Source organism: Aphelocoma coerulescens, chromosome 17 (genome assembly GCF_041296385.1).
Source record: "Aphelocoma coerulescens isolate FSJ_1873_10779 chromosome 17, UR_Acoe_1.0, whole genome shotgun sequence".
Classification (NCBI taxonomy): Eukaryota; Metazoa; Chordata; class Aves; order Passeriformes; family Corvidae; genus Aphelocoma; species Aphelocoma coerulescens.
In genome coordinates this window covers 10,218,524-10,240,969 of record NC_091030.1, presented here as the reverse complement: position 1 = coordinate 10,240,969, position 22,446 = coordinate 10,218,524, and the positions used below count along the sequence as shown (strand labels likewise).

General features: G+C 44.6%; 1 protein-coding gene across 11 annotated transcripts in view; it reads right to left on the bottom strand.

Annotated features, from left to right (window-relative positions):
• Positions 1 to 22,446, bottom strand: part of GOLGA1 (golgin A1) — a 56,335-nt gene that overhangs the window by 5,370 nt on the left and 28,519 nt on the right. For 5 of the 11 annotated variants that reach the window (XR_011155556.1, XR_011155557.1, XR_011155558.1 and 2 more), the window contains 5 exons: positions 19,999 to 20,071; positions 19,292 to 19,465; positions 19,111 to 19,211; positions 12,218 to 18,004; positions 11,319 to 11,481 (listed from right to left, as the gene is read on the bottom strand). Coding sequence is in view for 5 of the 11 variants with exons in the window: in XM_069031722.1 (XP_068887823.1) it covers positions 139 to 300; positions 472 to 629; positions 898 to 1,000; positions 1,806 to 1,895; positions 2,619 to 2,714; positions 2,931 to 3,083; positions 3,336 to 3,431; positions 3,874 to 3,969; positions 4,818 to 4,943; positions 5,163 to 5,258; positions 5,382 to 5,493; positions 5,858 to 6,027; positions 6,296 to 6,424; positions 6,955 to 6,987; positions 7,494 to 7,591; positions 8,080 to 8,154; positions 9,460 to 9,550; positions 11,174 to 11,308 (2,019 nt within the window). In the remaining 6 variants the exon portion in view is untranslated. Of the gene's footprint in view, positions 1 to 138; positions 301 to 471; positions 630 to 897; positions 1,001 to 1,805; positions 1,896 to 2,618; positions 2,715 to 2,930; positions 3,084 to 3,335; positions 3,432 to 3,873; positions 3,970 to 4,817; positions 4,944 to 5,162; positions 5,259 to 5,381; positions 5,494 to 5,857; positions 6,028 to 6,295; positions 6,425 to 6,954; positions 6,988 to 7,493; positions 7,592 to 8,079; positions 8,155 to 9,459; positions 9,551 to 11,173; positions 11,482 to 11,865; positions 11,962 to 12,217; positions 18,005 to 19,110; positions 19,212 to 19,291; positions 19,466 to 19,998; positions 20,072 to 22,446 lie in introns of those variants that run through there. The other 6 variants (XM_069031722.1, XM_069031721.1, XM_069031723.1 and 3 more) reach the window with 6 other exon arrangements.

The following is a 22,446-nucleotide window of genomic DNA, read 5'->3' as shown; positions in this document are numbered from 1 at the left end:
ATCCAGTGAAAAGCATTTATTCACAGCATACTGGATTCAAATTGGACAGGCCTGTCCTTTTAAGGCTGCAGCAGGGGCAGCACCAGTTATTTGGCTTCCTAATTAAGAGGGGAAAGACTACCAGGTGTTTCTGTTCACCTTGTTTTTCTCAGCAATTTGCTGTTCCAGCTCTCTGTTATCCTTCTGAAGTTGAATGACATCTGCAGCTGCCACCTCTCCGTTCTGTTCCACCACAGAGTTTTCTGGAGAAGGGAAATGCTCATCGTTCAAGGCTCTCGTTGACTCCTCCAGTTCTAAAACCTATAAACAGTGAAGTGAAGAGATATCATGACATTTTCAGCCCAAGAACACTCCCCAGGGGGAAAGCCAGACTTCTTTTTGGTTGTCCAGGCAGGACAGCACTGGGGGTCTCCTGCACACCTCCCTCTTTTTCTGGGAAGTCTGACAGAATGGATTTGCAACAACACTCACAGTTTTCTCATGCTCTCTGGCCAACAGGCACTCCTGTACCTGCAGCTTCAGTTCATCAATTTCCTTTCTTGCCGTTTCCTCTTTCTCCACTGCTTGGCTCTGACTTGCTTCTATGTCCAACTGTAACTGATGCACCTGCAGCAAGGCAGCTTCATGGTCTGGGAAAGGAGAGACCTGCTTAGTATCAGTGTTCCACATCAGATGGGAGTTTCTAATCCATTTTGTCTGTCATGAAGACAGAAAGCCAGGGGAGAGACAGACACAAGAGAGACTGTCCAATTGGTAGTGAACAAGAAACCATTTTGAAAATTCTAAGAGATTAAATATGGAAGAGAAACCTAGAAAAATTACAATCTACCAGGCAAGGCCAGAACTCGAGACTGTACTTAAAGCTGTCTGGGATACAGTAGACTCATTTGGTCTAACCTTGACTGAGTTGGTTCAGTTCTTCTTTCTGTTTTAGCAGCAGACCACATTTTTCATCTATCAGCTGGTCTTTCTCCTTTATTAGGCCATTCAGATGTGAAACCTTCAAAGCAGACAAACAATGAACAGAAGTCATTAAAGATATAAAACAGGACGAGGGTGTTGAAAGATTCCAACATCCTTCAAAGGCTCAGCAGGCATCACCTCCACAATGCTGCCCTCAGTAACAAGCACTGAAGCTAATGCTGGAAGAGCTAAACTCCACTTGGCTTCTGTGCCACCATCAGATTGTCACAGGCAGCATGTGGCACCTGCAAAAGCCCCTGAGCAAAACAGGAGATGGCCTTAAACCCCTTCTACACAGAGCTGGACCAGCAAGCACAGATCTACAGCAGTCCCAGAAGAATAAAGAACCCAAAAGATGGGACTAACTCCAGTCAAACTTGCTCAGTTGACAGTTCCTACTTTAAGCAAACACAAGCTCACATTATCCACCATTTTTTATACAGGAAGAGCAAAACAAGACTACCTAGAACTGACATTTGGTACTGGATACAAGCTCCTCCCTATGAGGAAATGTACAATTTTACAACTGCTGTGCTCCAGATGAATCCAGATGTGACACAGGCACTGAAAGGAACAACCCAGAACCAACAGGTTTCTTTAAAAGAAGCTGCCAGATGTCAGAGGCTCCTGATGGCCGGCACACTGGGACAGTAACACCTCACAGATTACAGGGCTCTGAAAGAGTCTCAAGTTTACTGAGGCAACCACTGCTGTCTCACATGCTGTGGATAGGACTCTGATCAATTGTCTTGAATGTTGGGATAAATAAATCCAAACCTAGTCTGCTCTTTGAAAGGTCAGGATGTCTCAGATACATTTTAGAACAGTCATTATTAACCAACCTGCTGTTGCAATTCCTCTCTCTGTTTCCGTGCTTCTTCCAGGGCTTTGGCAATTTCCACACTGACAGTTTCTCTGCTGCTCATCTCATTCTGCAAACCAGAAGTAATTGAGAGGTTATGTGAGACAACTGAATCAAGTCAGTCTCTCATCTTTAACCCCAAATCTATCAGGACTACATTTATCAGTGTTCTGACACACCACAATTTCCAAATGAGTTAAGTTTGTTTTACTGACTGCTGCTCTCTGCATATATGCAAGAGCAACACAGAACTGATGTAAGAACCCAAACAAACCCAATGCTTGCAAAATCTTTCAGCTTGAAGTCTCTATTACAAAGAAGTAGCTCCTTGTTACAACAGATCTTTATTCCAATTGGGCATCCAGGAGTAGCTACAGAAAAAAATTTCAACCATCTAAAATTACAGTCAAAATTGGATAAACTGTAAACACCCGACTAATTTAAGTTTTTAACATTTTGGTTTGAACACTGTGAGTGGAATTTGATGTTGAACCATTCTGTATTCACCACTGCTAACAGGATTTCCAAGCTCTTCACATGCCTGACAATATGGGAATGTATTATTTCTGCCTGATTTAGGCAGACCCAAGCATTCTGGTTCAGAAAAGGATCAACCCTTTGTAATGCTTCTCAAACACATTACTGCTGAGTACCAGAGATGATTTACAGCTCCAAGTACCTGCAACCTCAATGTAACAGGCCTCCAAGCACTGAAAGTAACCCACTGTGCTGTTTACTGTTCCCAGCCTCAGCTCTGTCCCAAGCCAGGACCAGCACCCAGTTCAGCCCTTACCTTTAGCCTGTTCAGTTCAGACTCCTGTTGTTTTAAAGAACTCTCATACTCTTCTTTGCTTCCCTTGAGGTTTTCATTTTCTTTTTCCAATTGGCTCTGTAAAATAAAGAGTGTTTAAATATGCAGTACAATTATTCTATTGCTTTGTTTAAACAAACACATCTAAGACTTTGCTCATATTTAGTTCCTCAAAGCATGACATCTTCTATTATAATGCCAGGAGCGCTGAATAAGAACAAGCAAGCTCCATAAGCTGTGTTAAAATCACGTTGTGAAGACTCTCATAACCCACCAGACAGTTTCTGTACTTACAATCCTGTGCTGAGTTGTTGTTTTATCCGATTCCCAAGCTTTTTCAAGAGCAGCAATCTGAGACTCCAGCCCAGTAACTTTCTGATCATACTGATGTTTCTCACTTAAAATCTGTTGCTGCAGGTGATTTCTTTCATCCTCTAGAGCAGTTTGCTTAAGAGACATAAAGAAAACCACATTAATAAAATGGTATTTTGACATTCTGACAAGATCAGACACCATTCCATGAGACACCCTCAAACTGAGGAACATTATTCCTTTGGCAGCAGTGTCATGTACTCACAGACAGGAGTTCAGGAGACAAACAGCAAGAAAACACTTGAGTAACAAAATAGAGAACTGATTGTCTCTGGGGATGCTGAAGACTGATCTGCTAATGGTCAGTGAAACATGCAGGATACTCACCAGCTTCTGGATCTTCAGATCCTGCTCAGCAGCTGCTTCTTTGCTCTTTTTCAATGTTTCTGTTGCAATCTGTAGTTTCTGTTCCAGTTCTTTATTCTAAAATAACACCATGAATTGAACTCCTTATCCACTGGCATCTATGTTACTAAAAAATATGTGCATAATACAGAGTGGCCCAGGAGAAGAAGGTAAATGTTAAATCCCTGCAATCACAGAGATGAGAGAGGCTGTCTATTTGACACATGCTGGTTTTAGAAACTCTTCACCACAGCACTACCCCAGCAATGCTTGCACTTGAGTTATTTGTTTCTTAGTACAGGCAGGATCTGCACAAAACCTCTACCTTGACCTCTAGGCCCTCCTCCACCCACAAAAGTGGGGAGATGCCCAGAGACACGGATCAATTATTCTCCTTTCAAGACCAAATGTGACTAAATGTGCAGTCTTACCTTTGGCTGGTAGTGCAGTGAGGGGAGGAGGAATAGGACATAGAGGATGAAAACAGTGGGAATCTGTAGTGGAATTTAAAACTACTCACCTGTGTTTCCAACCGGTTCACAGCCCCGCTGTGCTGTGTCCTGTCTGTCAGTACCTGCTGCCTGCTCTCCTCCAGCCTCTGCTCAAGAGCAGCTTTCTGAAGATTACATTGAGGCGAAGAACAGGAGGAAGGATGGACAAAGACATAAGTTGGGGGGATGTAGTTAAAATTTTCCTTTTTACTTCATTAATAAGGTCAAACTAAAATGGGACAGAATGTTTCAGTATCTCTAGATGGACTTTAAACTGGCTTGAGCTTACTAAGCCAAGTCCTTTCATCACAGAAATACTGAGGTGATGCGACTGTAGGCACCCTGACCAGGGAAGAGCAACATTCCCTTGTCTCCCCAAGACCCAGCTGGGAAGACATTGCTCCAGGCTGATTCTGAGCTGGAACATCAGTGCTTGAGAAAGAGATCAAGAAGCAATGAGAGAAAGGGGATAAACCACAGCTAAGTTTCTGTTTTCAGCTGTTGTTTAGCACTTCTGAGGCTGAGGTTTTCAGCATACAACATTCTGTTTGCACACCTATGTGCAAACAGCTCCCCTCCCTGCCCCACTGCCTTGCCAAAGAACAAGGAAAAGCATTTCCTGTTCTTGTAAGGATTAATAAAAAAAAAAACCCTAATTGTTCCACCTCTTGTGGGGATGTTGGAAAGCTGCTCTTTTCCTTCTAAGCAGTCAGATGCAATGCCCAAATGGACAATGCAGAAAGGCCAACACAAGACACCTGTGCAGGATCCACACAAGCAGGCTCAGCGTAGCCAGCCACATGTTCTGCCCAGCACAGACAGTGTGCCAAAACACACTGACAGGACAAATGTGCCTGTATGACATCAGCAGCTATTCTTTCCATGGGTGAGAAGTAATGTATGACCTAAAATACCCCAAAAGAAACAACTCACTAATACTGTACTTCTAAACGGCCTGTAACTGTGTAATTACCTCTTTGAGCAGCTCCTGCATATGTTCATCTCCTGAGAGATTTCTTTCTAGCTTTTTTTCCAGGGAAGACACCTTTTCCTGCAGCTGTTCAGTCAGTTTATCTCTCTCAGCAAATTCAAAAGTCATCTGTGAGAATGAGAAATCACAGAATCTTTTTTGTAATGAAGCTTTCAGCTAATCTGTTGTTGTTTGACTTTTGGAAATGCCATTAGAAAGGAAAGTCCTATTTGAAATATGATCCTAGGACACTTTCCAGATGCCAAACTTCCAACTACAGAAAGGTGTACATGACCCAGATGTGCACCTTTACACCACCTACAGCACACACATGCGAAAGCGCTTCACCTTTTGCTTCTGTTGCTCATATTCCACCTTCAGAGATTCATGCTCCACTTGCAACACTTCCAGTCTCTTCTCACAACCAGAACCAGCCACTCGAGCCTAAACATTTTGAGAAATTACTTACTTTGAAACTTAAATTTCCAACACCACATAACTGATATCTAATCTAACTTCTGCAAACATGGAGCTCTTTGAATCAAATCTCACTTGGCTCAAACTTACATTTTGCAAGTCTACAGAAAGCTGCTGAATGACAGTTTGTAGCTCCTGTTCTCTTAGCTCCAGAGCAGTGATCTTATTTTCTGCATTTGTCTCAGCTGTCATTAGTTCATCTCTTCACAGAAAGAGAATAAAAACAAGTGACATACTGTTCCAGAAAAATAATCTTTAGCAGATAATTCTGCTGCTTATGAAAATGGACTAAGCATCAACAAAATTTTCTTGTCCTAAAACCAGCCACCACCAATCACTGCTTGATTATACATTTTCCAAAAAAAAGTGATAGTTAAGCATTCAAACTACGAAAAAAGGAAGTAATTTACAAAAAAAGTATTACTACCATTGGCTTGGCATTTACATCCCCATGACCATAGCAGAGGCAAAAATTCAGTCAATTCACTACATATATAAACTCTTCCAATGAGACAGACCTGAGCATGAAGTAAAACCACAGGGGAAACACATCCACAGCTCCATACCTCCGAGCCTCCAGCTCCGAGAACTGCTGCTGCAAGTCCTGGAGATCCTTCCTCAGGCTCGAGGACTCGCTCCTCGCCTCCTGCAGCTCTGCTTTAGCCTGGGTCAGTTCTTGAGCGCGCGCCTCGAGCTCCTGCTCTGTTCTGCTCAGAGATTCTTCCTTTTTCAAAAGCTGAATATTAGAAGATTATCTATGGCATTACAGATGACCAGTAATACTGATTAACCTTTTCATTGAAGCTTGCCTGTTTTACTAAGTTGTGGGCTGAATAAGTGAGATAATAAACTATGTAATATTGTATTCAGTACCCACTGTTAGGATCTTGACACTAACCAAATCTGTGTACAAGCATAAAGGCTAAAAAAATGAATGCAGGGCTACCACTAACTTGATATCCTAGTAAAAATTTTAGGAACTGAAAAGTTTAAAATATTCTTACCATGTGTTTAACTTTGGCAATTTCCTGCTGCTGAAAGCCCTCCAGTTCATCAATTTCATCTCGTTTTTGGAAAAGGTTCAAACTCTGCTCCCTCATTTCTTGTAACTGTGTTTGAAGCATTTTTTTTTCCTGATAAATGAACAAAAGTGAAAGAAATCAAAGAATATCTGTATGCTCATGTCAAGTCAATGGGAGTTTAGGTGAACTCTCTGGGAAAGAAATCTTGTTTTGCAGCCATACAGCTCCTGATGGTGCTCCATACAGAACTAGAAATCCTTTCAGGTTCATATCACAGGGCAAATTACCAAACTTCAAAAAAATATAAAAAGAAATCTGAATTCATTGCAATGCCACCAGTGACCATCTGAACTGAACTCTTAAATATGGACGATGTTCCACCTTACAGAAGGACAACTTGCCCATCACAACCCATCATTCTTTACTTCCCCACTGAAAAATAATTCTGGAAAGGCCTCCCCAAGCATTTGAGCCGGTAACAAAAGCAAATGATTTGCCTCTCCCACTGAACAAGGACCAAATAATAAAAAAGGCCAAACAGAGTCAAGTTCTGATAGAGCTGGAAGTGTGCAGGATGGTGTTTGCAAAACACACACAGAGACACAGTACACCCCCTGAGAAAACCATCCAAGGTTAATTACCTTTTCAACTTGACCAAGTTTTTCCATCCACTCCTGAACAAGAAAGAAAGAAAGGAGAAAAAAGATATAAAAATCCATTTGAAGATTTTCAAGGACAACAATTATGGTTAAAAGAAATAAAAAGCATTTTTATTGTTAGCAGATACTCAGCTTTGGTAATGATTAAAAAAATAATCAGCAGCAGTAGAGTAACAGCCAGTGCTTGAATAGATAAAAGCTGAGGAATCATTCATGCTACCTGAATACATAAGCTTTATGCAAGTAAAAAAAATGTGACAACAGGTCTAGTGCCATTGAATCTTATCAAAACACAAGCTTAACCTTTCATTAGGAATTTTTGTGGACTCTTGTAAAAACCAGTCAGAACAGTCCAGGCAGTGACAAGTCCTGCACCATTCCTGGCACTGAGCTCAGCACTCCCTCCCTTCCCTTGGTGCTGGCATGCTCACACAGTGCTGAACAATTATTTTAATTAATAGCAACACCTGCTTAAATCATCAGGGTCATGGGAGTCAAAAGTCCTGCTCAAGCTCTGTTACCTTGTCCTTTTTTACCAAGGCCAAAGCCATTCCTTCAGCCATCTTGGCTCGACTGGCCTGGTGAGCTTCATTCTGCTCCTGAAACTTCCTCATGGAGGCTATCAACAGAGAACCACCAGCTATATTAAAAAATCATCTTTTAAAATTGCTTCTCACTTTTCTGTAAGTTATTTATAACTTTAAAGAGCTTCTTCTGCAAGTAATTAGCCCCATCTTGACTGCAGCACTAACGCTGTGCTGCTCATTCCCTCACGCTGCTTGCATGCTGGCCAGGAGCCAAAGCTAACAGCAGACAGGAATACTGCTCCTTGCTGGATCAGAACAAAGCTGGGGGTTTCTAAAAGGCCTTTCCTGCATGTTAGCCCCAAATTTGGCAGGAGGAGTATAATAACAATTTTGTTAAACACACTGCTGCTGCTTTTTATGCTGTAAATGAGGTAACAACTCGTGTTCTAATTCTTCACAGTACAGAGGTGCACAGTTTGAAAGGAAATCATTGGCACACCTGTACACCAAACCCCTTTCCTTCCAACCACAGCAATTTTCAACTTAACTAAACAAAAAGGAAAAAAAGAAGAATACGTACAATCCTGATGCTTTTCTAATGCATTTTCAAGCTTCTCTTTTATCTTCTGCAGATTTCGGATCTGATCAGCATAATCTTGTGTGAGGAGGGAGAAGAACAGACCAGGAATGGACAGACATTGGGGAAGGACATTTTCACGGAAAAAAAAAAAAAAAAAGAAAGAAAAAAGGATGAGTGGCAAATGACAATGATTTTCTCAATCAGAAAATCATTCCTGCTGAGGAAAACTTGGGTGACCACAACAATGAACAAGCAAATAGTTCTGTACTGTCCACAGGGTTGGCACAAACAGAAGGGCCTGTCCCAGGGGTGTCAGTCACACAGACAAGGGCAGAACCAGAGAATGAACAACTGTCCCTCCCTTTTTACTTCATCCCAGAACAGTGATATATTTAACTCTGTTCAGGAAAGGTTCTGGCACTGGAGGGTGCAAGGAAGGGTTTATTCATGGCCATTGCATCCATTTACTCGTTGTTCCAGTCCTACAGCACTGCCCCCATCCTCACTCAGCAGAACTGACACAGGAGGCAGGGAATAAAAACTAAAACAAGTATACACACACCCTGAAGAAGTTCCTGTATGATGGAAAAGAGGATTTACTCACTGGGTGGTTGCCTGCATGAGACTCCTGACACTCAAGAGCCTCCCTCTCTTGTGTTAAGCCCCAGCCAGCACTTTTAAGTTTACCATGTGCAAGCAGATGAGCACTTGGGCCTTTCAAATTCGATGTGAAATTATTTTTGAACCCTATATTTTCTTGAACTGAACAGAAGCCTGATAAGTCTCCAGAATAAATTAAAATAATCCTGATCTGGCTGTAATTTTTCCTTATTTTCCAAGGGCTCCCATGAGCTTTGGGAAGCAGCAGTGTTACACAGTTCAGCCCAGTCTCTGGTCCCCTCCCTACAACAGGGATGGAGAGCGGTGACAGCCTTCACTACAACTTTACAGAACAAGGAATTAGAAAGAAAAAAGCCTCAGGACTGTTTTATGTTGAATTCTTTGCTTTTTCCTCATTTTCAAGCTCAGTTCTTTGAGGATGGCACTGTGTTACTGTCAATATCAGAACACTCAGACCCTATGAGGAACAAACATTCCACACAAGTGGGGACAGACGCTGTTTGAAACGTGGGACAGAAAGCGATCCCAGCTGTTCCAAGGAATCGCATAAACGTACTGTTGAAATTAGCAAAGAGCCAGTTGCCTTTACAAAAAAATAATGATACTGGATGCTCCCTGCCTTGTTGTCAATCAACAGGCTTGCTACAAATCAGTTTTCAAAAGACCCTAACGCCATGTATTTTTAACAAATTAGACAATGTAAATTCAAAGGAAAACATTTCCTAAAGTAACAAGTTTTATATGTATCAGGGCACATACCAGACAGCTTCATCTCCAGTTTTCTTATTTGTTCATTTCTTCTGAACAACTGGGATGAAAGATCCTCTCTGGAGCTGCTTCCATCAGAAGCCTTGGGAGAAAAGCAACACTCTGTAACTTACAAAATTTAGAAAAAGCAATCCCACCATACATTAAGTCTGGGATAATAACCACTCTCCTGCCTAGGAATAGCTCTTGTTTTTCACATAAAGGGGAAAATCATACTAGCACAGCAGAAAGTGTAAAAAGTGCTGAAGGAGAAAACCAGCAAGGGCTTAATAGTGTCAGGCTGCCTGCTCCCCAGAGCACAACGCTTGGGAAGGAGCTGGTGCTGGGAACTGTTTGTCCAAACTGTCACTGAGGAGATGGGGGAATGGAATGACTGAGGGGGAGGAAATCGGGCTCTACAGCGCAGGCACCAGGAAAGGTCAAAGCCAAAGTCGTGAAAATCAAAGTAATTAAAAAAGAAGCAGTAATGCTTTTCAGGTGGGATAAGCTCGCTGAAGCCCTGATGCAGCAATCTGTCCGTGCAAAATCTGCTGTATAACTGACTTATGAGTCCTCTGGTGGTTTTTGCTCCACAAAAATCAATAGCAAGAGCAGTTAAATGAATATTGATAAAACAACTAATTCTTGGAGGTTTTCTGAAAACCACTCAAAACTTCAGTCACCACCATTATTTGTTTTCTGTTCTCCAAACTTGCAAGATGGTAAACAGAACTCCTACATGAGAATTTCCTAAGTGCTAAAAAAAACCCTCAGAAAAACACAAGACTAATATATTTCCACTATAAAATGTATTTAAACATTAGGAGCTCCAGCTTTCTGCTTAACAGAACTGCAATTTCAGCTGAGCTTCAGAAAAAAAATTATTTAAAACTCAACTGTGTAAATAACTTCTTTACTCTGCAGACAGCAAACAGTGACTCGCTGCTGGCTCTGCACTGAGTCCTGCTGGCTCCAGCAGTGGGGTGACACTGCCTTAATCCAGGCTTTCAAAAATGTGACAGCCAGCCATCCAGGGCAGAGGTGCCAGAGCATTCCAGGGCTTCATTTAACCCATACACTCCTGGAATTTTACCACTTGTTTAAACAATGTTTTATAATGAAAGAGAGGAACTACAGTAGTTTTGAGTGCAATAACACTGTACAGATGTTTTTGGCAGGAAGAGTACCAGGAAGCCAAAAGGTAAAATGAAAACTGGCCAGCATCTAGCTGGCTTTTCTAAAGACAGAAGGTGTGGCTGTCCCATTCCTGGACGTGTTCCAGGCCAGGTGGGACAGGACTTGGAGCAACCTGGTCTAGTGGAAGGTGTCCCTGCCCATGGCAGGGGGTGGACGAGCTTTAAGGTCACCTCCAACCCAAACCACTCTAGGATTCTGTGCTTCTGTAATTAATTTTACTAAGAGGTATCTCACATGTAACAACAGCTTTATTCACTATTTTATATCTATTTATCAATGTTTTGTATTGAAACAGCTTTGTAAGTCATGTTTACACAGGAATGGAAGCCTCCTGGCAACTTCTATGTCTAACAAATGTTTTCAATATTTAAGTTTACTCAAGCTAATTATACCTTTATGCTAAGAGATACACTTACAAAGACACCACAGCACGTATTCAAATTGCACACTACACTTAAAATGGTTGTCTGCAAAACCATAATAAAAATGCTGTCAAAGAAATCAGATTTCAAAACAAGGTGTAACTCACAAAGTCGTCTCCGGAGTCTGCTCCCACAGACGTGATCGATTCCTTACTGACAGACCTGGGGATGCGGGCGGCTCCTCCGGGCCTGGGAGCAACCGCTGCCTCCTCCGCGATCTTCTTCTTCAATTTGGCAAACATTTTACTGCTCTACAGCCCTGAAATATCCAGATCCTTTGGAAAGCCACGACCTCCAACGTTTAATACGCTGACACTCTGTCTAAAGCTTCCAAATGCTGAGATTGAATTCTGAGCCTCATCCACTGGTTTACTGCATTTCTAGTGCCATTAAAGCCCTCAAGGCCTGGCAGTACCTGCAAATCAAACAGAAATGGGTTCCACACTAAAAAATCCCACCCCCATGAACCATTTAGAGGTAACAGATATCCTTTTAACACCGCATCTGTTACAACACGTTAAAAAATCGGGTCTCCCGGAGCAGAATCCGTTAAAGTCCCAAACCAACGGCCCCAAACGGCGGCGGGGCCCGGGCCGGGAGAGCGGGCGGGTCCCCTCAGCCCGGCCCTCACCCACACGCGAGGGAGGCCCGGCCCGGCCCGGCTCGGCCCGGCTCGGCCCGGCCCGGCCCGCGGCGGCTGCTCCGCCCCGAGGCATCGAAGGCCCGTCACCGCCGCTCCCCCGCGGTCCCGGCCCAGCCGCCCCCTGATCTCCCGGTCCTCCGGCCCCTCGCTCCTCACCGCCCATGCCCGGCCGGGCCTCGCCGGTCCCGCGGCCGCCGCCGCTTCCCCGGGCACCGCCGACCCGGAAGCGCCGCGCGGGGCGGAAGCGGCGCCGGCCCCGCTCCTCCCCCGGCCCCGCTCCTGCGCCGGTCCCGCTCCTGGCCCTCCTCCCTCCGACCCAGCTCCGCCCTCAGCCCCGCTCCTCCCTCCGGCTCAGCTCCTCCCCCGCCCCTCCCGCTTCCCCCGGCCCAGCTCCTTCCTCAGTCCCGCTCCTCTGCCGCCCCGCCCCTCCCGCCCCGCCCTCAGCCCCGCTCCTCCCTCCCGCCGTCCCACCCCGGAGCGGACCAGGCGCCTCGCTACGAGCGTTTACCACAGTTTATTGACAGCACAGTCCGCCGGCGGGGCCGGGACGGCGGCGGCCGGGACAGGGACAGCGAACGGCTCGGACACGGCACAACCGAGAACACCGGGCGGGAGCGGCCCCGGCGGGCGGGGACAAAAGCGAACGGAAATCTGCTCCAAAGTCTCTGGAAAGGCTGGAAAGGCGGTGACGAGCGGGACGCGGGGCTGGCGCTCGGGCTGTGGTACCCGCCCGGAGCGGGTGTGTCCGCTCCGGCGGGGACGAACGGCAGGGCCCGGCTCCATCGCGGCCTTTGCTTCTCCCCGCAGTGTCCAGCAGTAACACAAACACGCTTCTTCCCTCCCCGAACAACGGCAGAGTCGCTTCTGGCATCACACTGCTTTGGCGATTACAGATCCCTTGCAAAAAAGTCCATTTGCTCCAAAAAAAGTTTATTTATATATCTCTATATATTTTAAGGAAAATATCAGTTTTTACCAAAATACGATATACAGGCACACAGCTGTAAAATAACTTTAAACCAATTCACTATAAAATTACTTTTGGTAATAAATAATTTGATTCTCAGAGAGGCAAAACGCTCCCTGTACCTCTGCAGCTGGGCTGCCCGAGGCACGGTCCCTCTGCATTCCCAGAACGCTCCCAAACACTCCCACCTGCACTCCCCTCGTCCTTCTCGCTGGGCCTTGCCCAGGGCAGAAGCAACTTGTGCTTTTCAGCCTGCATGAGGCAGAATCCTGCTCCCAACTAACCAGTTCAATGGCGGAATGGTAATAAACACGTGCCAAAAGCAACCTGTGAAGTCAAGGGGGCAGATCCCCCCAGCAGGGTTTATTCTGGAAGGAGCAGCTGCTGGGATGGGGCTGGAGAGATCTGCTCTGCTCTGGGGCTCCTGCAGGCCAGCGAGCTGTGCTGGGGTCTGCTCCCAATGAGAATGAAACCTGGAACAAAACATCTATTCGTGCATCTAGGCAGAATTCAGAGACAGTCCTTAACCCCAAAAGGATCTGTCAGATTCAAAAATCCCGAACTAACTCTCCTCAGCCGTGGCATAGTAATGGTTTAGATGGGAAAACAAAAAGTGGCTGACTGTCACTCCTAAATCTAAAGCAGTTGCGTGTGTCCTCTGCTCTATTAGTGGACACCCAGATCTTCAAAGCACCTGAATACATTTGGTCACAGAACAGAATTGCTCTAAAAGTCCCATGTTAAAATTGTAAGAGAGCCCCTTCAGGAGTGTATAATCTGCTCTGGAGAGCTTTGCCCTGGCCGCTGTGCCCAGTCTGACCTTACAAGGTGCACAGAGCAGTGTTCAGCTCCCTGTATTAGATTTTTTTCCTTGTTCATACAACTGTTCCTGCCTGCAGAGCTCCCTCGGCCCCAGGAGCAGCCACAGCCACCAACACCACCAGGACTGAGTGAGGCTCGGCCACTGCTGCACCACTGAGCTGCACTCGGACAGTTACTGAGGAACTGAACACAGGTAAAGCTTTTACAAAAGAAACCTCAAGACAAAACAGTTGTTCAGACAGATTCCAAGATTTTTAGCTTTCGGGAAGGAGCAGACTTGCAGCACAGCATGGTTACAGGACACAGGAGGCAGTGAGGCAGGGGAGGTGCTTCCTAACTCATGACAGGGATGGGCTATGGAACAGCACTTCCATCCCATCCTTAGGGGAGAAGCCTGACCAGAGCTATTCAAATTGTAGCTTTTGAAGATGATTAATTGAAGCCAAATTTCCTGTTGCCCCCATCTATTTCCTATGATCCTTTAAATACATCTCTGCACATCTCCCTGGGGGAACAGTCTTGAGGGGTTTAGTCAGTCCTGACTTGACAGACATTATTTTGATTAACTACTCAAAGAAGCATCCTGAAACTTCTCAAGAAAGCACTCCAGGGAGCAAGTCCTGTTTGCACAGCTCATGGAAGTTAGTGCTCTATTTAGCTTGTGCACAAAGCAAAATGACACATCACATCCCAAGAGGAATTAAAAACCAGAGCATTAAAGACTCATAACCCTGTATTGCCCTCTCACTGTTATTTTGAGAAGTCAAAGGGGAAAAAAAGGCAACAGCAGTTAACTTTGGCGAGATGTTCCAAAGCCAGTTTGAGCAGGAGCACAAACCTACTGTGGGAGCAGGATTCATCTGAGCACACCACATGCAGGGAGTAGGGAGCCAGGCAGGAGCAGTCCTGTAAGGACACAGCTGGTCCAGTTCACCTTGTCCTCTCAATGTATTACATGCAGAATTTACCCCTTTAATTTGGCATTGCCTGGTGCTGGCAAGTCTTCTCCGCTAATATAAGCAATAAAGATACATGGAGAAAGGGAGAGCGAGACAAGAGGGAAGGCATCAGGCCTGAGAAGAAAAGGATTTGTTCTCTTCTCGCTTAAAAGGGGTTCAGTCTTTGCTTCGCTTCCACACTGAGGACTGTGAGATACAGAAACCAGATTTTCTTCAGTACACACAAGCATACACCGAGAGGTACCTACGACCATAGCACAGAGCACACAGTAGCACAAGTTTAGAATGACTTAGTTCAAACAAGACAAGCTTTAACTTGGAGGGGAAAACATCAACATTTTCATCTTGAATGCAGTTCTTTGGGTGGGAAGGGAGGGGCTGGCTCAAAATCCAAGACCAGACACTCATCCTAGCTATAGCTAGAGCAGACAGAGGGTATGAGCCCTCTGCTTCCACAGTACAATTCCATACTCCTCCCAACACAACAGGAGTGAAATCTTTATCTTTGAACGTCCCAGTACTGGACCTTCTAACAAAGATCAGCAGGTAAGAGGAGAATTAGGAACCTCAAGAATTAATTTTTGAGTTGGACAGTCACTGCTGCTAAGTTCAACTTCTGAACTAATTTTCAAGGCCTATATTCTCCTCCTACATTCCAGCTTCTTCAGGGCGTTTTGTATTTTTAAAAGTGCATTCTTCTCTGACGAGATCTACCTTGGCAAAAAGCAAACAGAACTTCCTTGAAGGGCTGCAAATGGTAGAAGCCTCTCAGGTCACAAGCAAGGACTGCCCACTTCAGCCTGGCTAAACAAAGGTAAGGAGCACCAAGGCTTTCCCAGTCAGTTCACAAGCAATGTCCCAGAGGTTCACCAGCCCACATGAGTGGAATCATCATCATCACTCCTATGCTTGGAAACAGCAATACTCTTTTCTTTTCCACAGGGATGGAACCAAAATGAGAATAGCTTCATCAAAGCAAAAGCTAAAGCAAAGCAAAAGCATTTGGTTGGAAGGCAGTGAGCTGGGGAAAACTCAATTCCCTTTTTCCATGCAAGCTGAACACTGCTGGTAGAGGAACAGCAGGCAGGGCAACAGATAACCTGCCTCTCACTTGCTGCTGCATTAAAAGCTTCCTGCATCTTTAGCCTCCACATACAATCCCACGTTTTAGCAACCAGGGACCTCCTACCAGGCAGAAAGGCAGGGATCAGCTTCACAGTAAATACATGGATCTTATCACTGTAATACATACAGGGGTACCCATTCCCTTGGCTAACTAAGGGCTCCTGTACCTGGAATCAGTTATGAATTATTTCAAGGCCCAAGGGTAAGTCCCTGGAAACAGCAAATTACAGTGGCAGAAGAGCCATAACCTTTACTACAACCACAAATGATCTGCAGCACCTTGTGGAATCCACCCAACATGGCGTATGTGTGTATATATAAATTTTGTATATAGACATTGTAGTGGTTCATTCTTTTAATACATATACAAGTACCTATACATATATACATATTTACAATTTACACCAGCCAGTAGATGTATGTGTACTGTACATACACACACAAACGCCGAGCACACACATGCACACACACAAACACACACTCGTTGGAACAGACTCCACAGCCCAGGAAATGAAGTCCTGCCAGAGTCCAAAGAGCAGCACCAAGGGGAGGGGGGTTTCAATGTACCAGCTTCAAGACTGCTTAGGACAAACACGAGCATTCACAGGATTTTGTACACTTGGGAAATAAAGGATGGATGGTGCAAGCTTCAGCCCAGCTACAAAGAACCTTCATGCAAACTCCCCAGCTACACTGCCGCCCTTCCTGCTGTTCCACACTGTGCTCCCTCAGCAGAGTGGATCCACCAGTGCTGTTCTGGCTGACCAGATCACAACCCGGGGTGATGCTCTGCACCCAGGGCTGCCATGACACTAGAGCAGTCACCAAGTTCTGCACTGTTTCCACCTAAGCACAGAGGCATGGCTGGGGTTCAACAAAAAGCACTGCTCAGACTTGTCCTCTCACTTCTTTTCTAGCAGCCCATGGAACAGTGACAATTGACTTTTTCATTTAATAGTTTAAAGTATCTCCATTCTCTCATCATTGCTCACCCTGCACTGCCAGGAGCTGCCAGAGCTCCTCTAGCTCTGCAGGGCAGGCAGTGCAGTCCCAAATGAGCCAGCCAGCACTCTACCCAGCGGCCACAACAGCCTTCTCCAGCCAGCCCCTTCCCAAAGGCCACTGTCCTCCTGCTGACACCCACACTGAGCTCATGGGCTGGGGAGCTGATGGTGCTGACACAGTTACAGCCCCTCGGTGCTCCTGGTTCCAGGGCAGGACTGAGCCATGGGGGGGACATGCAAAACATCCAGGGGTTATGGCAGCTCCCACTTGGTTTCACCTGCAAGGGGAACATCAGCACCTCTCCCAGGGCACAGGGCTGTGGCACAGCGGGGTCAGACACACGAGTGACAGGAGGGGCTCGTACAGCACTGTACAGGATGTCCTCTCAGCTCCTATCAGGGAGTGGTCATGCTGTGGGGGCCACACATTCCATCCACACACGGAAAGGAGGGGTAACACCTGCTGGAAATGCTGGAATTTCTAAATAGTACCTCAAACTGAAGAATGCCCCCTCCTCCTGTGGCAGCAGCACAAATGGCAGGATGCCCCACATGACAGTGAGAGGTGGGGGCTGACTTTTAGGGTTTGCAGTTTGTTCACCTATTGACCACCTGCCCAGCCAGGTCCTTGGCCAGCAGTACACAATTCATACAGAAAACTGCTGTGTCAAACTTATAGGGAGCATTAAGTATCTTTACAAATTCACTTCAAAGCACTGCTCCAAATGCAACTTAATTGTCCACAGTTTTGTCTCCTCACTTGCCTAAGACTGAAAAAATATATTTGTTATGAAGGAATCTGTGTTATTGCTATTGTTGGTTTGCACTGTGTGGTTCCATCTTTAACATTTCAAATCCAAACTCTTTGGGGATAAAATATTGGTTTTTCTGTTGATTTTTTTCTTTCCAATTTCTTAAAATTGTATAAAAATAAAGGATTTCCACAAATGTGGGCTAAAGGTAACCAATAGTACTTCTATGCTTAGGATCAGCTGTTGGAAATGTGGTTGACAGCCACAAGACCAGAAATAAACCTCTAGTGATTCTTTAGTTTTAACATTTAAAAGACATGAAAACTTCTGTTTATAAAATTGACCCCATACAGAATGGAACAGCTCAACTAGCAGCTGTTTATTATTACTTTTTAAAATAATGGTCCTAAATTTAAAAATAAAATCAAGTACTTCCTTTTATGATTTTCACATTATAAAACTGCACCATTCAAAATCTGTGGCCAGGGAATCCCCTTTGCAGTAAGACAGTTTCTTTTAATAGTCATCGAGTGTGTTTTCCAGGAAAACATTCCTAACATCCAGTATGGAAGCCAGCTCCAAAATGTGCTTTTGGAGGTGAGGGTTCTCCACCGTTTCATCTCTTGGCAGCTGAGGATAAGATTCAGGATAATTTCGAGTCTCCTGCTAGATGACAGTGAAAACAAAGAGAATCAGACACTCATTTCTTTCACACCCTCTAGGAAGAAGACTGCAAAATGCCAATTTCACCCTAATCTGTTCGGTAAGGCAGAGAGAGAGAAAATATTCTACAATTTTCAGTTTTCTCTTTCCATTGACTCAGAGATGGTCACAGTGGCAAAACAAATGCCTGTTCATCTGAGATAGTTACTGGTATGTTCGCTGAGGCTTTGCAGAAAAAAAAAGGAAACCACTGAAAAAGACAAAAAAATATTCACCTGTACTTACCTACTAGGCTGGAGTTCATTTCTTGAAATTACAGACATGTAAGCATCTCCAGTGGGAGATTCATCTCATCCTAAAACAAATATCTAAGACACTGGGGGCAAGTCTCTCCACACTAACACAGACCTACTTCTTTTCCCTGGTATCAGAGCAGCCCAGGTAGCTGACTTAGGCTTGGAGAGCTGCTGGATGTCTCCAGTTCCACAGCTGAATACTGCACTTTTCAGTGCTCCACTCCCATTTTTCCCTGCAGTGTTTAAAATGGAGCAGGCAGTTTATATGCCAACACTCACATAAAATGGTGTAGATCCAGAAGCAGACTTCTCTGTTGGCACAGCTTTAACCAACAGGGAGGCAAAATACCATCTTCCTATTTAGTGTATTCATTTACACTTCAAAGACCTTTCAAAACCCATTCACATGAACACATTCCAGAAATAATGACCCACTCCTCCCCACTTCCTCTTATAGTCTTGTTCTATACCTTTTTGCTCGCGTAGAAACAATAATCTTAAGTTATTAAGAGGAATTTTTCTAGCAGACAGGCCTGTCCAGAGTGACATAACTGAACTGGAGTGTGCCTGCTGCGTTATGTCCAGGACTCAGGCTCCTGCAAGTCAAAGGCTTTGTGCCTTTAGAGAGACACAAAGGCACAGCCTCAGTGCAAGCTGCAGGAACAGCATGTGAGCATCAGTCACCTTTCTGAGGTCACAGGGACCTGCTCAGCCCTTGGGACCTGCTCAGCCCTTGGACCCTCCCACCTGAGCCAGGGCAGTTCTACGGCCCTGGCCTGGAGTTCCCACAAAGGCACACACATCCCTGCATACCCGGAAGATTTTGTGCATCCTCATAGTAGCCGAACAGAAGATAAATCTTGTGAGAAGCAAGCGAAGAAATTCATCCCCAAAAAACTGAAGAAAGGACTGATCTGTACAGAAGGCAAAGAAAGCTCAGTTTAGAAAGGCTCCAAACTCCCCGAAGGCTCAGCTGTGCCTGGCCAGGCCGTACCTATGGACCGGGAGTGGGTCAGCAGCTGGGCAATGTCCCGGTTGATTTTTCTGAGGTAATCCTGACACTTTTCCCACAATCCTCGGCGCATGCTTGATAATCCAGAGACAAACAGGAATGCCATTAACGGATTGTTCAGAAAGAGTGTGAAGAGGCTACCCCGCTGAGACTGATCTAAAAGGAAAAATAAATCAATAGATAAAGGGATACATTTGGCACATGAAACAGAAACTGTGTCCCTGCCACAGAATGAAGTCGCTCACCTGCTAAATTCCGTCACAGAGGAGCTACTCCTGTGTGTTAGTTACACCTTCTCTCGTGCAGACCTGATCAATGACTGGCAATAAAGGCTTGCTGGAGACGTGCATTAACACCAAGACACCTTAACTGACTCTGCTCCCTTTCTGGGAGCAATAAAGCTGCCCAGAGTTGTAATAACCACCCTCACCCCACACTGGGCTGGCCACTTCCTCAGGCTCCGTGTAGGAGAGCCCTTGCTCCTAGCACTTGTTGGAGCCATCTCTAGAAATATCATCAGTGTTGGAATAAATTATTTACCACACGCAGTAAATAAACTTTATCATACTACTTCGGGGTAGGGGTTACACAGCAGTGAAAAGCTGTCTTTTCCTGAGGAATCTAAGTTCTGCTGGGGATAGATAGATGATGCAACTGCAGCTTGTTGGGAAATGCAATACTGCACATACCTTGTAATGCTTTTGGATATGCTGTTGGAGAAAGCAAGCACACCAATGGTTGTCCAAATAAGTTTGTGAAATTCTGTAACAGATAAGAATTTTGAAGTATTGATGGTCACTTTGCTTGCCTTGAATATCCAGCAAGTCAAGGGTACAAATCATATTAATGACAGAAGACACTAATGCCCCTCACACAGCTCAGCATTGGCAATGAGCCTGACAAGTTCACTTACTCAGAGATCACAGCACAGAAGGAATATAACCAACTACATTTTAAAGGAATTACAATTCTCTCATTTCATTGCTACTGATGGCAGACACTAATTTCATGGAAATATGGCTTTCAGTAGTAACACATCACTTGAAAAAAAAAAAATCATGTTCTGCAGTAGAAGTGAAAGCAATTGAGTTTAGCATCTTTCCTCAACACCAACTGAACTGCCCAGTCAAAACCATTCATTTTCCCTTTTCTTTCTAGCAGGAGGAGCTATGTCTGATGAAACAGGAGGGCCCAGACAGAGACGTTTTAAAGTAAGTTTCCTTTAAAGCAAGTATGTCACAACCTTAACATGTGCTGTACTGAACCCTCATTTTACAACACTCATTTCATGCCCCTTTCACCAGCACCTTAAATATTGCCAGTGTCCAATTGCACAAGAATTTGTCCAGAACCTGGAACACCAGCATTGTCCAGTTTCACCAACATTTACCCGATAACCAATATTTACCTGATAACAGTCCTACTGTGTGTCTGCCTCGTGGTAAACAATTATCACAAAGGGAAAAAAGCCAAAAATCATGTACACAACCTCATTAGCTTTGTCACCAGAACAGCTTTCTTAAAACTGAAGGCTTGCAAAGCTGTAGAAAATGTGATTGTGTTTGCATCCTCACAGAGCTCAGACTCAAACCACGCCTCCAAAGCACCCGAGTCCCACACACACATCTGCAGATTAGATTCTTAAAACTGCAGTTTACAAGTGTAAGACACAACACCAGAAGTATTTCCTTGTGTAGAATCCTCAGAAAGTTAAAAAAATTAACTCCTTTTTGACCTCTGCATAATTCAAATGAACTTTGCCTTCCAGGCAGTATATTTCGGTTATATTAGTTTTACAGAATTAATTGATCTAAATCTGCTAAATACTAGAGACAGAAATCTAGTCTCATCAAAATAAAACATTTCCCATCTCTGACAGAGCACTGAGTAGTGCTAAAAACCCTTCTAGTTCATTAGGAGCCCAGGGAAGACTGATAATGCTGGATACTAAGGTTTGGTCTCTAAGGAGGAAATAAAGACAATTCCCTTGCAGGCAGAAACTATAGGCCCGCCCAGGAATTGGTGAAAGAAACATTTCAAACTCCAGGAGTCACCCCAGACACTGCTGGTTTGAATCGTACACACACTGGCAAGGTTTTACCTTCTCCAGTAACTCGTATGTTCAGTACCACGAGCAGACTGACATGTTTAATTAATTTCATCCTGTGTCACTCAGTTACAGACCAAAGCAGACACGCCACTAGTGAGGGCAACCCTGCAGTCCAACAGCCAAGAGCACCCCCGGGTCACTTGTGGGTCTCATCTGAGAGCACTCTGGACTCTGTCCCAGCAGAGGTTAAGCCAGGAAAACCTGCCCTGCAGTCCAGATGTTGACAGCAGGTCTGGATAAGGAATGCCCTACCCTTGTGGACAACTCCAAAAAGGATAAACTCCATTTTGTTTCAAAATTGACTGGTTTTTTACTTGAGTGTTCAAGTTTTCCAACAGAAGTGTTCCTGATTTTCACAATGCATGTCATGTACATCTCTTTCCAAGAAAGAACTGCCCATCATCTCCAAAAGAAATCACTTCACATCTAAGCTTTGCTAAGCTAAGTATTTATACCACATCACTGACAAAGGCCTTGCATTCTCACTGGCTAGAGGTTTTGGTTTGGTTTGATTTTAAGACTCTGCATTTGACCATGATCCATGATCCTAGACAACCACACCTACAGGAAGATATTGATTTAAAAATATTATTTCATCCACATATGCAGTGGTAACCTTCAAGAACACACAGCCATCTATATTTAAATGGAAGTGTTAAAAAAAAAATTCACGGCTTTCAGTAGATATGCCCGATTTGCAGTTATCTTCCACTTTCAGCTAAATATACAGGGGAGGAAGCTGTTCAAGTGCCGCTGATTTGACAAACTGGCAAGTCACTTCCTGGCAGGACTTACTTTCAGTCATCACCATTTAAGTCCTCCAGAGAGAGGGAGAGGACAGGGATGCGTGCAGGAGAACAGGAACGGGCTGCAGAAAAAGATGTGTGAGCAGTTGCTGTTCCTGTTGGTACTGCTGGCAGTGACATTTAAATGTCAGGATAGCTCCTGTCCTATCAGGAAAGATCAGAGCAGCCATGTGGAAAAAAGTCAGCAGTGACTTCAATTCCTCACACGGTCGCACAGAACC